This window comes from Dendropsophus ebraccatus, chromosome 6, assembly GCF_027789765.1.
Source record: "Dendropsophus ebraccatus isolate aDenEbr1 chromosome 6, aDenEbr1.pat, whole genome shotgun sequence".
Taxonomy (NCBI): Eukaryota; Metazoa; Chordata; class Amphibia; order Anura; family Hylidae; genus Dendropsophus; species Dendropsophus ebraccatus.
The window spans coordinates 121368290-121384389 of NC_091459.1; the positions used below are offsets into that span (position 1 = coordinate 121368290).

At 47.3% G+C, this 16100-nt stretch overlaps 1 protein-coding gene across 7 annotated transcripts in view; it reads left to right on the forward strand.

Moving 5' to 3' along the window:
* The window catches only part of HMBOX1 (homeobox containing 1), a 69345-nt gene that overhangs the window by 32746 nt on the left and 20499 nt on the right, over positions 1–16100 (forward strand). For all 7 annotated transcript variants that reach the window (XM_069975803.1, XM_069975799.1, XM_069975800.1 and 4 more), the window contains 4 exons: positions 3555–4031; positions 11789–11874; positions 11993–12103; positions 13839–13992. In XM_069975803.1, coding sequence (XP_069831904.1) covers positions 3555–4031; positions 11789–11874; positions 11993–12103; positions 13839–13992 — 828 coding nt within the window. The remainder of the gene's footprint in view (positions 1–3554; positions 4032–11788; positions 11875–11992; positions 12104–13838; positions 13993–16100) is intronic.

Here is a 16100-nt window from a genome sequence, read left to right on the forward strand (position 1 = left end):
CTCGGCCCAGAGGCCCTCCCCGCCAGGGCCTCTCGGCCCAGAGGCCCTCCCCGCCAGGGCCTCTCGGCCCAGAGGCCCTCCCCGCCAGGGCCTCTCGGCCCAGAGGCCCTCCCCGCCAGGGCCTCTCGGCCCAGAGGCCCTCCCCGCCAGGGCCTCTCGGCCCAGAGGCCCTCCCCGCCAGGGCCTCTCGGCCCAGAGGCCCTCCCCGCCAGGGCCTCTCGGCCCAGAGGCCCTCCCCGCCAGGGCCTCTCGGCCCAGAGGCCCTCCCCGCCAGGGCCTCTCGGCCCAGAGGCCCTCCCCGCCAGGTTCAGCTCTTCATAGGGGGAAGAAATAAAAGCAGCCATAGACATCAGCAGTGATGGTGCATGCACTATTGTTCAGCTCTATGACCCTGTGCTCTGCTGCGCCTCCTAGCCACTATACTGTAGTCACAAAGAATATAATGCAGGGGCTCTGGGCTTGTGCATTAGTCAGCTGCTGTCCTGCTAGCTTCATACGAGCAGTCGAATGTACAAGAGCCTTTCCAGCATGTATTATGACCGCCATACACCTGACTGCTGTCTCTCTTAATCTCTCTTTTTATGGCCCATCATGTGTGTTCTCTATAGCAGCGATCACCTGTTCAGGGGAGATCCCACTCTGGGGCTCATTCACATGAACCAGGGCTTGTATTATATATCATGCCACCTCTGAGAGTATACCGGCATCACCGTCCTTCACGTCTCCCTCATATGTCCCGCTCCACCCTCCGTGCTCAATAAGTCGGGTTCAGACTAAAGACTTCTTGCCAGGCTCAAAAGGAAGACAAATCTGTGCGATTGAAGCGTTTTGATGCCAGGCGGCCCCCGTCTTGTCCTTGGCAATGAGACAATGAGATTCTTAATGCTTCTATTGTAAGCAGCGGCTGCTATATTTAAGCTGCTGTCACTGTACAATAGGCCGGGGGAGGGGGGGCATCTTCATTACCGTCTGTGTGTGTGTGTATGGAGGATGTCAAGCTCTTCCTTTCCTCTTTCTGACTATTTCCTCATTTTTAAATTTTTCGGTTTAAATATAAAATAGCATTTTTCTCTCCCAGAACATCCACTGCACCTTGTCACCCCCCCCAGCGCTGAGAACTGCTCTTAAAGGGGTACTCCATCCAAAGAATTGTTCAGTTCCCATGTGGTGTCTTTGCCTTGATTGCCTTCGGCTTTGGCTGTCCAGGCATGATGGGAATTGTAGTTTTGCAACAGCTGAAGGGCCGAAGGTTCCCCATCCCTGATCTAGATCACCATTGATCTAGAAGTCTTGTTTGGGTCTGGAGGTGTCCATTATTTCTGTCGTCCCCATGTGCCCCTTCTTTAGCTATGTGCGACCCCTCATACATCTCCTATCCCCGCAGTGAGCGTTATACAGCATCCAGTTAATCTTCCTCCCGCGTTGACTTATAATATTTGTTCATCGTCTGATCTGTTTACCTTTCCCTTTCTGTCGTCAGGTAATTACGGTGCCGTCATTAATCAGGCAGAGCCCTGTATACACAATACGGGTGACAGGACACGCCGCTTGCTCATTTCTCACTATAACGGAAGTCGTTGTTAGGGCCGGTGGCGGCTCCTGCTGCGGCGTCATGACTTCACTTAAAGAAGCTTTCTGGTTTTATGTAAATAAAACTTAATCACTGTCCGCCATGGCCGTAAAATGCGGATTCCACATCCTGACACCTAAACATGTGATGTTCTACAATCTTCAGGTATCGTTTGCTGTCAGTGAATGAGACTACTCTTGGCAATGCTCTGTGAGCTAAACAGCCTGGGCTCCAGACTGATACATTGTACATAGCTAGTCCTGCTCTCAGCTGAGAAGTGATAAAATTGTATCCAGTGTAGACAATGCTCTGTGAGCTCTACAGCTTGATACATTGTACATAGCTAGTCCTGCTCTCAGCTGAGAAGTGATACAATTGTATCCAGTCTAGACAATGCTCTGTGAGCTCTACAGACTGATACACTGTCCATAGCTAGTCCTGCTCTCAGCTGAGAAGTGATACAATTGTATCCAGTGTAGACAATGCTCTGTGAGCTCTACAGACTGATACACTGTCCATTGCTAGTCCTGCTCTCAGCTGAGAAGTGATAGAATTGTATCCAGTGTAGACAATGCTCCGTGAGCTCTACAGCCTAGACTCCAGACTGATAAGTTGTAACAAACTACCAGAGACCTTTGTGCATTAGATGTGTTGAGCTCACAGAGCATTGTCTAGCCTCTATACAGCTTCTTGGCTGCGTCCAGTATTACTGCTTATGAATGGACACCAGAGTGCTCTCGTTCACGGACAGCAAGCAGATGCCTTGAAAATTGCAAGAAATTGAGAATGTGGCAGAGATGTGTGGAACGATTTCATTGGTTGGAGGTCTATAATAGTGGTTTCTGTGAATTTGGATTTGAAGTTGTATTTTAGGGAAGGGACTAGTGTAAAGCTGGAATCAGCTGTATGTATGAAGCCATTAGTTTGATGATTTTAAAGGAAGGGAACAGACTTAAAGGGGTACTCTGTCGGGGTAAAAAAAATAAAGATGCTACAGAAGCATGTATCATGGTCTTAGGGAGCTTAGTTCTGAATTCGTTCTTTTTGGTTGAGCAGTCACTCAGTTCTACAATCCCCAAAATGCATTGCTTTCCCACAGCCCTCCATCATGGTCCTCCCACCCTGCCTACTCCCCTCCCTCAGCACTCTTTTCAGTTCCGGGCACAGAGCCCCTTGGTTGTCTCGGGGAGCTGGAGTCAACACTACATCACAGTAAGGCCACTACTATTAATGGTTAGTGTTGAGTTGACTCGCCAAACTGTTCTGGTTCGGCAACATTCTCTAGTACTCCTCATTTGTCTCCCTGCATCTGGATGCAGCCCTAGCGAGTCCTGGAAAACCTGCATACAGCCATAGGCATTGGGGTTTGGAGGACGTTGCTGAACCTGAACCGTTTCAGCAAGTCCACGCAACGATATAAGTGATAACACTATATTAGTAAGTTATAAATCAAGGGGTGATGGTTTTATTTAAATACACTGGACACTGGAATACCGCTTTAAGGTCTGGTTTATTGGAAATGTTAGGTGCTTAAAGCGTTAATAGCTTTATCCTACGATGAGCAGCTCACGGCTGAGCGTCCTTGAGTCCGTCTGGAATGTAGCAGAGCTGCAGGACGGTGGGAATAAAGAGGGAGTGAACGGGATAGTCATTGTTCTGATGTGTGGTGTCCTGGCACAGCTGATTATTACCGGGGTGTGTATCGACGGCCATGGACGTCACGGCCTGTCCAGGAGTGGTCCTGTTATACCACCAGACAAGTATTACACCTTTAAGGGTTGGTTTGTGCTTCTCCGCAGATGTGCATCCATCTCTTGCTGTCAGTGAATAGTAATCTCTTTATATGTAGCTTTCATAGGATTGTCCAGACTGGATACAATTTTAACAGGAGCAGTTGCGGGGAGATCACAATCACCGCGGCTGTTCCCGCTTTGACACTTTATCATCTTTCCATCCTGCTAACCCATCTTTCTGTCTCCCACAGTCTGCCAGAAACCATGTCACATTACACAGACGAACCCCGGTTCACCATAGAGCAGATAGACCTGCTCCAGCGCCTACGGCGCACTGGAATGACCAAACACGAGATTCTTCACGCCCTGGAGACGTTAGAGCGTCTGGACCAAGAACACAGCGATAAATTCGGAAGGAGAAGCAACTTTGGAAGCAGCACCTACAGCAACAGCACCAACAACGTCCCCGCATCGTCCTCCACTGCCACCGCCTCCACGCAGACCCTCCATTGCGGCATGTCTCCCTCGCCCAGCAACAGCTGTGACACTTCCCCACAACCTTGCACTACCAATCAGAACGGACGAGAGAGCAGCGAGAGGCTCCCGACCTCCAATGGCAAGCTGTCCCCGACGCGCTACCACACCAACAGCATCGGCGCAAGGTCGTACAGCTTCGAGGCGTCTGAGGAGGATCTAGACATAGACGACAAGGTCGAGGAGCTGATGAGGTTTGTACGGGATCTTACATACAATGCAACAGCTGCTTTTTCTCTTGCAGCACATTCATTCTCAAAAATCTTAAGACGTCTCGCGAGCAGTCGAGTTCAGCTCTGCCAAATTTACAGTCTCCTGTCCTTGAGTCGTCCTCTTTTTCCAAGTTTGAGTTGCGTTTGTTTCTTGGGCAACCAACATGGCTGCCTCCAGTGCTTCCACACAGTTGCATCCTGTTGGCTGACTCCAGATACGGCAACGTCTTGACAGAAGAGGACGGCTCAGACCTGCTCATATTTTCTGGCAACTTTAGACGCAGTAAGATTGAAAGTTTCTTCTTGGCTCCCAATGCCGCTCCGTCCTCCAAACCTGCTTCACGTAATGCAATCCCCCTCTGTATCTGGCCTGTGTTACGGGAGACGTCGGCCTAATTTGCGATCCCTTTTTGGAGCGTTGCCCAAAAAAGAAGCTGTATATCTGAGCAGATCTATCTCTAATTGTGTTTCCTTCACTATTTAAGCTGTATTGCTTTTGACACCACAGTCGGTCTCCAGTGACTAAATCACATGTGGAACACTTCAAGCGGCCAGGCCCCGAAACATCTCCCTCTGTAATCATTGCTACATCTGGCAGCATGGGGCTTGGTCGATGTAGTTGAGGTGAACTACACCTTGCACTGGTTAGATTTTTCTTGGAGTTTTGGTCAGCCTCCACCAGGTTTTAGTAAGCTGCATGATAGTCATTGTATGAACTCTGCACATACTGCAGATTAAACAGGTGATGTACTTCTCCTCCCCCGCTTGGGGATGACATTTAGCCACAAACATGATATTTTATACTGTTTTTACAAAATGTTATGTTTTGATGCAAAATCGCATGAAGATGCAAATGATTCTAAACTGTTAGGTGACCTTTTCTCACTGTCTGTTTTCAGAAAATAAATGGAGAAGATGGATGCAGCCCTATGGAGTCTTGGAAGACATAGATGCAATCCAGGGCAGCAGCCATCTTCTCCAGTCACTGGATATCAATTTCGTATTGTTTGGGTTCATGTGAACCTAAAATTACTGTACATGCACAATCTGCTGTCCAATGACTGCTGTTGGGGTAAATTTGCCTCTCATATCAGCTAGATTAGAACAAATTACAAGGAGTGGGGGTGGGGCTTAACATGTCCTATGTGTAGTAAAAAGAGAGCCTAACGGTGCGTTTACACAGACAGATTTATCTGACAGATTCTTGAAGCCAAAACCAGGAATCTAAAAAGAGGAGAAATCTCAGTCTTTCCTTTATGACCTGTTCTGTGTTTATAGTCGGTTCCTGGCTTTGGCTTAAGAAATCTGTCAGATAAATCTGTCTGTGTAAATGTACCATAAGTTTTATTCCTTGCAAGCTGAGCCAGCCTGCCAGCTAAAGATGATCCTCACTGTTCCTCAAAGGTAAATCAAGGCTTTCATCTCATCACCCATAAAGCTCAGGGCAGCTTTCCCTATTGTTCTTCAAGGGTAATAAAGGCTTCCATCTCTTCTCACCACCCATAAAGCTCCCTTTAGCTTCTCATCAATATCACTATGAGCAGTTCTGTACTTGTTGTGATCCGTCTGTTTGTTTACTTTCCGTTCTTGTTATCCCAATGTATCATTTAATTAACAGTGACTGGAGAAGATGGATGCAGCCCTGGGCTGTATCCATGTTTTCCAGCACTCCCTTGGGCTGCATCCATATTCTCCAGTGCATAGCGTTTGGGTTCGGACGAACTGTAAGAGCCCTATTACATGGGACAATTATTATGCGAAAAATCGTAAAATCGTTCAGTGTAATTGCAGGCAACTATCAAAAAATTGTTCGTATGTCGTTGATCGTTTATTTAGATCTGAACCCAAAATTATCGTTAATCGTTCGCTAATCGCTGTAATTCCACGTTCGTTTGCCATCGTTTATCGTTAGTCGGAAATCATTAGTCGTTAATCGTTAAAAATTGCTCAGTGTAATAGGACCCTAAGTTAGTTCATTTCCAGCCACACTGTTACTCAAAGGTAAATCAAGACTTCCTTCTCATCTCACCACTCACTGAGCTCAGAGCAGCAGTCCCTTGTGTAACTACTTAGTTTGTCTTTTGCTGTATGTCCACAGTACACACACACACACTTATCATTGAGCTACAGTAACCCTTTCTTTACCCATAAGCAATAAATCACAGTGCGTTTTCTACATTACTGTGTTATGACTTCGCAGAGAGGAGTTCATGTTTTGCTTTAAATGGCCAGACAAGTAAGGGGAAGTGAGTCCAGTGTGAGTATTACTGGCAAACATTTTAGTTTTGGTCCTGCCTGCTGAAATTGAGAGAATAAGAAATAGCTGTGTAACACTGAGGGGATCCATAACCGTACTGAGAGAAATAAAGGGGCGAAACATTCTAAATCAGTTGGTATCAGAAAGTTATATAGATTTGTAAATTCTATTTGAAAAATATCCATCCTTCCAGAAAATGTTAGCCAAGCCCTCAGATCTAAGCAGCACGGATAGCAATGTAAAGTAACTTCCTGTACTCCCCTCCCCTGAAAAACAAATTCTCTTAGATAACACAAAACCTCATAAAATTAGGTTATGGCCGCCAAAATGCGGAAAGTCAAAACCAACCAATAAACAAATGACCAGGGATGTGAGATACACGAGTGTACGGAGCAGCAGCGGCGGAGTGGATGATGATGTAACGCAGGGAGCGCCGCTCGCTTTATAGATCCGTCCGCTAAACAAATAAAGATTTCTCTCCCAAACGCCGTAATTGGTTTAGAAATTTCTCATTTCTTTTTTAATTAGAAAACAGATTAAAATTCAGTAGTGGCCTTTACTCGCAGCTGTATATCATTTCATTGTTTAATTAAGTGCTCCCGCTCCCTAACTCAGCCATTCGCCGCGCTCAACGCCAGCATGACGGCACGTGCCGCTGACTCTGGACGCCTCCGCCCCTCCGCATTCAGCCGCACAGAGAACACCGATGCCTTCGAAAAGTCGTAATTAATAGAACGTAATTACAGGGATCTAAATAATTCACAGCCACGGTAAAGCCGCTTACTATGGATTGTAATAGGCGGGGATTGTACGGAGGGGGAAAGGAGACTGATCTGACAACATGACGTGACAACCGGGGGCAACTCCAGGTAAATATGCAGTGCAGACTGATGGGGAAATGTATAGAGTAGGGATAGGGAACCTAGGCTCTCCAGCTGTTGCGAAACTACAACTCCCATCATGCCTGGACAGCCAGAGCTAAAGCTTTTACTGTCCAGGCATGATGGGAGTTGTAGTTTTGCAACAGCTGGAGGGCCTAGGTTCCCTATCTCTGGTATAGGTTGACAGTGCTGTATCATATATCCCACTTCTGCCAATATATTTATCACCATGAGGAATAAGATTGATAGTGCAGACTGAGATGGGGAATAATTGTGTGTTTACACACAGAAATTTATCTGACAGATCTTTGAAGCCAAAGCCAGGAACAGACTATAAACAGGGAACAGGTCATAAAAGGCTGAGATTTCTCCTATTCTCAAATCCATTCCTGGTTTTGGCTTAAATCTGTCAGATAAATCTCTCTGTGTAAACGCACCATTAGAGGGATTGGGGTTAGCTCCTGATTAGGGCCGATCAGCGAGTGCGTAACCAATTGAGCCGTCAAGCCGCAAAGATGGTAAGTGCGTTGTTTGTGCGACCTTTTAAGTGTATGGCCATTGGCCGCATGTCTTCTGTTTACACAGATAGATGAGTGACTGATAGTTTGACGCCTTGGCTGATCACGGACTCCTTTACACCGGCTGATCAGCGGCCCAAGGAGGGTTTCTAGCGACTCTTTAATTATAATCGTCTGGTGCTCGCTTCTCCCTTGTTCCCCGCTCGTTGCCTGTGCTATTACACCAGCATGGAGGGGCGCTCCCGAAGATTGTTAGATCATTTAGGTGGGTTAGCTGCCGGTGCTCCTATGCAGACATCATGATCTTTGAGTATGCGCTATAAGGGTCCGTTAACACAGAAAGATTATCTGACAGATTATCTACCAAAGATTTGAAGCCAAAGCCAGAAACAGACTATAAACAGAGATCAGGTCACAAAGAAAAGCCTGGGATTTCTCCTCTTTTCAAATCCATTCCTGGTTTTGGCTTCAAATCTTTGGCAGATAATCTGTCCAATAATTGTGTAAATGGACCCTTACACTAAACAATGATTGGCCTGAATGGTCGGTAATTGGCCAAGTACGGCCGATAATTGTTCCTTATTGTTCCCCATCAGCTTGCACTAATAATCTGATATTTACATGGGGATTAATATACTAAAAAGTGTAAGGTCTGATTATGACCTAGGGCTGCCAGCGACAAGCACTCACCTTTTACTAAATTAGCCAAAGTCTACAGTAACACTCCGTATGGCAGTAGAAGTGGGTTACATGTTCCACTTATGAACCCACTGTATAAAAAAAAAAAGAAAAAAAGCAGCCTTATCTCCCAGTCCCCCTCCTCATCCTCCAGGGTCCTAAAAATTATAGGAGACCCCTGTGACCCTGAAACAGTCTCCTCCCCCAAATATATTGATCACAGTCAAACAGAGCAAGAGCCTTTATTCTGGCTTTTTGCTTTGAGTTCTCTGACAATGCAGTCCTACCTCCTAGGATGGACTGGTTGCTAGGGAGCGCTCCCTGACAACCACATTATGGCAAACATCTGCTTGTTGTGCCCCAACTAAACCCGATTGTCGGACAGGACTGGGAGCTTTGGAGCTCAGTGCTAGATTAAGGGGGTGTTACACCTTCCATGATTACAGACAATTTGGGGGAGATTTATCAAACATGGTGTAAAGTGAAACTGGCTCAGTTGTCCCTAGCAACCAATCAGATTCTGCCTTTCATTCCTCACAGACTCTTTGGAAAATGAAAGGTGGAATCTGATTGGTCGCTAGGGGCAACTGGGCCAGTTTCACTTTACACCATGTTTGATAAATCCCCCTATGTGTTACAGACTGGGACTCCCAGTACAGTAGCGCGAAGATTTACTCAGAGCTTGATGCTGGGAGTTCAGAATTCCCGGTCTGTAACCAAGTACCCCCTACCCCATAGTCCTAAAAAGTCCATGCTATACCCCAGCTTTGTCTCCCACACAGAAGTTCTTCCTTCTCTCCGTATAGTTTACCCATCTGCATATGTGTCTATATCTCCGCCCTTCCCCCAGCCATCTTATTTTATGTCTCCAGGTTTTATGTCTTGGGTAGAAGATTTATGCTTCCCCTCAGTAATGAAACTTTCCACATGCCATATGGCACTCACACACCTTCTTGAGAATTACCCTCATCCATCGTTGTGTTATGACACTCCTGATCAGATATGACACTCATTAAAAGCATTGCCAGCCAGCCAGCTACTTTATGACATGTCACTCGCGCTAGTCTGGCCCCTGGCTCTATACTGCCGATCCTCTCCGTTTTATTAACGCTTTCCCATCACATCCATCACTGTCGGCCCCGATTCCCGTACTCGTGTAGGTGCTTAGGAGGGAAAGGGGATCATCTCCGGGACTCTGGATGGATTCCGGTAGGTAAGAGCCCAGGGGTATATATTATATGCCAGCCCGGTAGTGTCAGCCTGTGTGCAGCAACGCCGGCTGCTGGAGTCTTTAGGTGTGATTGTATTATGTAAGGTTGTGGCATCCTGAGGCTACAGAGTGTACATCTCAGTCTGTATAATCTAGGTGTAATGCTCCAATAAGACCCTTTTAAGCTTAAAGGAGTCCGGAGAAAAAAATGTTTGCAAATCAACTGGTGTCGGAAAGTTATATAGATTTGTAATTTAATTAAAACATTTTCCAGTACTTATCAGCTGCTGTATGTTCTGCAGTAAGTGGTGTATTCTTTCCACTCTCTGCTGCCATCACTGTCAGTGTCAGGAGCTGTCCAGAGCAGTGGCAAATCCCTATAGAAAACCTCTCCTGCTCTGGACAGTTCCTGACATGGACAGAGGTGGCAGCAGAGAGCACTGTGTCAGACTGGAAAGAATACACCACTTCCTGTAGGACATACAGCAGCTGATAAGTACTGGACGATATAAGATTTTTAAATAGAAGTAATTTACAAATCTATATAACTTTGTGACACCAGACAGTTGGTTTGAAAACTATTTTTTTCCTACTGGGGTATCCCTTTAAGACGTAATAGAAAGTACAGGAGAACTACGTATCTCAGGATCAGTACATGATCAGTAATGCAATTTATATACACTGTGACTATCAGCAAATTAGTGAGTGCAGCTCTGGGGTATAATACAGGATATAACTCAGGATCAGTACAGGATAAGTAATGTAATATATGTACACAGTGACCCCACCAGCAGAATAGTGAGTGCAGCTCTGGAGCATAATACAGGATGTAACTCAGGATCAGTACAGGATAAGTAATGTAATGTATGTACACAGTGACCCCACCAGCAGAATAGTGAGTGCAGCTCTGGAGTATAATACAGGATGTAACTCGGGATCAGTATAGGATAAGTAATGTAATGTATGTACACAGTGACCCCACCAGCAGAATAGTGAGTGCAGCTCTGAGGTATAATACAGGATGTAACTCAGGATTAGTACAGGATCAGTAATGTAATGTATGTACACAGTGACCCCACCAGCAGAATAGTGAGTGCAGCTCTGGGGTATAATACAGGATGTAACTCAGGATCAGTACAGGATAAGTAATGTAATGTATGTACACAGTGACCCCACCAGCAGAATAGTGAGTGCAGCTCTGAGGTATAATACAGGATGTAACTCAGGATCAGTACATGATAAGTAATGTAATGTATGTACACAGTGACCCCACCAACAGAATAGTGAGTGCAGCTCTGGGGTATAATACAAGATGTAACTCAGGATCAGTACAGGATAAGTAATGTAATGTATGTACACAGTGACCTCACCAGCAGAATAGTGAGTGCAGCTCTGGAGCATAATACAGGATGTAACTCAGGATCAGTACAGGATAAGTAATGTATGTACACAGTGACCCCACCAGCAGAATAGTGAGTGCAGCTCTGGAGTATAATACAGGCTGTAACTCAGGATCAGTACAGGATCAGTAATGTAATGTATGTACACAGTGACCCCACCAGCAGAATAGTGAGTGCAGCTCTGGAGTATAATACAGGCTGATAAGTAATGTAATGTATGTACACAGTGACCCCACTAGCAGAATAGTGAGTGCAGCTCTGGAGTATAATACAGGATACACAAAAAAATGCAACAGGTCACCGCAATGGCAAGATACAGACCCACTACAGACATAAAAACAGTTAAAAGCAGCCCCCCCCCCCCCCCCCCCCCCAACTGCTAAAAAAAATTCCCACAAAAAAAATAATAATACAGGATATGGTACAGAATAAGTAATGAGGTGGTATACGCACATGGTTATTAATAATATGGCCATGGATGAAGCTCGTTCCTAGAACTGTTTCCATGTGTTGGATTAGAAGAATCGGGGCAGAAACCAAGACTTTTCCTACTGCTTTATCTGGGATCTGAGCGCTGACAGCGGAGAATATACCAGGACGTAATATACATTCAGGATCCTGATGTACAGGTTTTAGGTGATCATCATTTGCACAATCCCACCACGATCGTGCTGTAATGTTGTGTATTGGCGGGTTACGTCTCGGGTTGTGGCTGTTCTCTGTGCAGTGACTTGATGTGTGGTACAGAAGGGGTTAATAGTGGCGGTGCTGATAACCGTGTGTCTATCCTGACAGGAGGGACAGCAGCGTCATCAAAGAAGAAATCAAGGCTTTCCTGGCCAACCGGAGGATATCGCAGGCGGTGGTGGCACAGGTAACAGGTGAGGACTTGAGCTAGTTGTGATCACATGGTCTCCTGAGATACTCTGTGCTGCTGGGGTAGGTTACAAGCACCCACCCCATACTGTCTATCTGACCAGATCATCTTGTGCCTCGCAGGTATCAGCCAGAGCAGGATCTCTCACTGGCTGCTCCAGCAGGGTTCCGACCTGAGCGAACAGAAGAAGAGAGCGTTTTATAGGTGGTACCAGCTGGAGAAGACAAGTCCAGGTAATCTACAGTCTCTGATCAGTCTGTAATCGGGGATCCTGCACCCTCTAGTTACCATCCTGGATGACCTGTGCATTGACATGGTGCCAGCATGGCCCACATATCCTATGGAGAGGGTTTACTATAAAGTAGCCAAGCCTAAAATATTGCTCATCTGCCATGTTATAAAGAGAGTCCTAGACTTGAATAGTGGGAAATGTATCTACATTATCTGCCAATGTGTGGGCCCATACTGGAGCACAGGTACATCCTAACCCCCACCGGGGGGGGTCGTCTCCCAGTGTTCTCCCTAACCTATCCTTAGAATGGGCCATCAGTATCCATCCCCTGGCAGGCTGTCTCCTACTCTGCTGCCGATGCCAGGATTGCTAGGTGTACAGCTCCATACATTCAGTAGTGGCTGTTCTTGGTATTGCAGCATATCTTATTCACTTTATTAGATTGTACTGCAATAAAAAAAATGCTGAGGGGTTGAAGCTACGGACCTCTTGGTAGCACTGCGTCCCCATAACCAGCAGGGCTTTCTGGTATCTGATCCCTGACTATTGGATATTGAGACCTAATAATGATTAAAGGGGTACACCGGAGAAGTTGTTTTTCGGTCAAATCAAATAATGTCAGTAAGTTACATCGGTTCGTAATTTACTTCTTTTTACATATCTCCACTCTCTCAGTACTTGTCAGCTTCTGTATGTCCTGCAGGAAGTGGTGTATTCTTTCCATTCTGACACAGTGCTCTCTGCTGCCACCTCTGTCTAGAGCAGGAGAGGTTTTCTATGGGCATTTGCTACTGCTCTGGACAGTTCCTGTCATGGACAGAGGTGGCAGCAGAGAGCACTGTGTCAGAATGGAAAGAATACACCACTTCTTGCAGGACATACAGCAGCTCATAAGTACTGGAAGACAGGAGATTTTTTAAATAGAAGTACATTGCAAATCTGTATAACTTTCTGACACCAATTGAAAAACTATTTTGTTTCTCCGGCATTCCCCTTTAAGCGATATACAGGTCCTGGGAAACCCCTTTAGTAATGTTTGTATACAGAAGCTGGGGCCGTGTCAGCATCTAGCTGGGTGAGTTGTGTCATTTCCCCCTGTATAATCCAGTATATGGGGGGCGTCTCCAGCTCTCCCAGACTCCAAAGCTGCTTCCAATGATATGAATAGATAGATTCTTATGAAATGACGCACTGGTAAACTATTCCTTCCTTCTGATATCCCGGCCTAAAAAGGGGAATATTCGGATCTTGTCCTGGATCATTGTTGTGTCTTGTGACTTTCCCGCCACCCCCTCCCCTCCCCTCCTGCTTCTGGGAATCTCCTCCCCCTCCGCCGGTGATTTCATCTTGTGGGGTTCCCAAATCACATTTCTGTCCTATTAGATCCTGTGACGCTGAGCAGCGCTCATAATCTCATTGCCAGCCGCGTCCTGCACCGCTTCATCTTCACTTCCACCGTGTGGTGTCGGGGGTGTGCACACGGCTCTCAGGGCAGAAACTGCATCAAAAACCACAAATAAAATAAACTCCTTTCAATGGTTTACATGGAACTGGGCAGACGAAGTCGTGTTACTTCCTGCACCATCTCCCATTGGAAGTATCGGTGAGCTCCTGTACAGCTGCGCAATTTGCCCATCACTGTCCCCCCCCCCTCCTCCCACGGTCCCCAGTATGAAGCCGCTACTATGTACAGGTTTATTAGCAGGAAGGTAAAGTATTGTGAATATTTGTTACAGGTGCAACACTCAGCATGAGGCCAGCGCCCATCCCCATAGACGACACAGAGTGGAGACAAACCCCTCCCCCAGTCACCGCCACCTCCGGTACCTTCAGGTTACGACGGGGAAGTCGTTTTACGTGGAGAAAGGAATGTTTGGCCGTCATGGAAAGGTAGGGAAACGATATGTACACAGTGACACCCCCCCCCCCCCCCCCAGCAGAATAGTGAGTGCAGCTCTGGAGTATAATACAGGATGTAACTCGGGATCAGTACAGGATAAGTAATGTAATGTATGTACACAGTGACCCCACCAGCAGAATAGTGAGTGCAGCTCTGGAGTATAATACAGGATGTAACTCAGGATCAGTACTGGATAAGTAATGTTATGTATGTACACAGTGACCCCACCAGCAGAATAGTGAGTGCAGCTCTAGAGAGTACTGGCCACTAGAGGGAGCTTCTTCCTGTTTCCTGTGTGTTGCTGTAAAGGATCGTTTGGTGTGCTCTGTGCATTTGGAGGGAAGCCTGGACTTCGTTTTCTTTGGCTTGCATCCCCTTCTCCCCAGGAGGGGGGTGCAGGCTCAGGTATGAGCGAGGCAAGGAGAGCCCCAACTCCTGCCCCCCGAACCAGGTCTGTGGTGGGCAGAGGAATCCAGCGACCAACAGCAGAGGGAATACCATCAGGAGGTCCATCTGAGGTACAAGGGCTGAGGCGTTCTACTAGGAGGTGCAGTGATGCTTCTCCAGCCGCCCCTGAACCAGAGGTGACAAAGGGTAGCCGCAAGGCTACAACCAGCGGTGGAACTACAAGCACCAGCAGTACTACAGTGACTGTGGAATCAAGTCATGACAGTGTGAGCAGTGACACTCCTCCTGGAGCAAGGCTGTCTGCCAAGGGAGATGTGGAGAAAGATTGGGGGGTGCCACGGTCCCAAGAGACGGGGCAGACCTATGGCCTCCGGATTGCTGCAAGCCTCCATGGGTATGAGGACACCAGGAACCAGCTGTACAATCTCCAGGAGGAGGTATGTGCTGTAAAAGCATTGATGGACACTGCTTCCAAGCAGCAAAAGGCTGAGCTATCAGTGAAAATGAAGCATCTGAAAGCTGACATCAAAAAGCTAATGAAAAAAAGAACTTTTATTTTGGAGAACAGTGGGCTGTTTAGAGAAAAACTACAGAATGATGATCGTTTTGCTGAAATGGAGAGAGAAAAGCGGAGAGGGCTGAGAGGGCTCCAGCCAGAGAGCCGGGTGGAGGAGGAAGGAGACGCTGCGGAGGTATGTGATGCTGAGCCGAATCCACCCGGGCGTCCCCAACAACAGACCCCATGCGCTGATGGGTGCTGATGGCCCAGATCCAGCTCCTGGAGTCACCAGGGCACCTCCAGGACTTCGTATTCGGAGAGGAGTTACCAGAGGAGGCGCCTGGGAGAAAGACTAAGGTAAAGACCACCAAGCTTCAGGAGCAGGTAACATTTGTATATTCCCCCCTCCCTGTGCCCCCCGGACTGGCCTCAGGGTCAGCTCACTGTGTGAACCCTATATCTCAGCCCGGCCTGAGTTCTGTTGTGGACTCCGTGCAGGAGAATGGGGAGAGTATGGAGTCTAGTATGGCGGTAAGCTCCATCTCTGTTTGCAGTAGCAGAGGTGGAGCAGGTGAGGAACCAGCCGTAAGGTCGGACAGTGATATTGGCCCAGCGGCGGGCAGTGGTAGGAGAGGTGGCCCAGCGGTGGGCAGTAACGTTAAAGGCACTGGTGCATTAGATCATAGCGGCTGTGTGCCGGTGTCAGCTGCGGGAGCTCCGGTGGCTCTTGGCGCTGCTGTTCCTTTGTGTCGTCGCCGGGATGCTGCCGGAGCTAAGATGCCTTCACCTTCCAAGAGAAAAACTGGACTTAAACCTTTGTTTTGTATTGGAGTTGCTGGACCAGATCGTGCTGAGGAGTCTAGTACTGATGAGGCAGAGGGTACCAGCAGAAATAGGGCAGGGGCTGCCTCTAAACAGTCCAGGCAGGCTGTTCGGTCCTTTCTTAAGGGACCAGTGGCCTGTCCTGTGGAGGTGGCTCCGGTCCTGGTACCCAATGACGCTGATGGTACAAAATCTCTTTCTGTCCCAGAGCACACCGTTCCACCCAGTGTGAATGGGGGAATTAATGTTGGGGGGAAGGCAGGAGTGAATGTGGGGAGGAATCTGTCTGGGGCTTTGGAGGGTGGTCGGGGCAGTGTGACATGTGGTATTGGTGTGGGTATGGATTATGTATAGGAGGGTGGTGAAGGG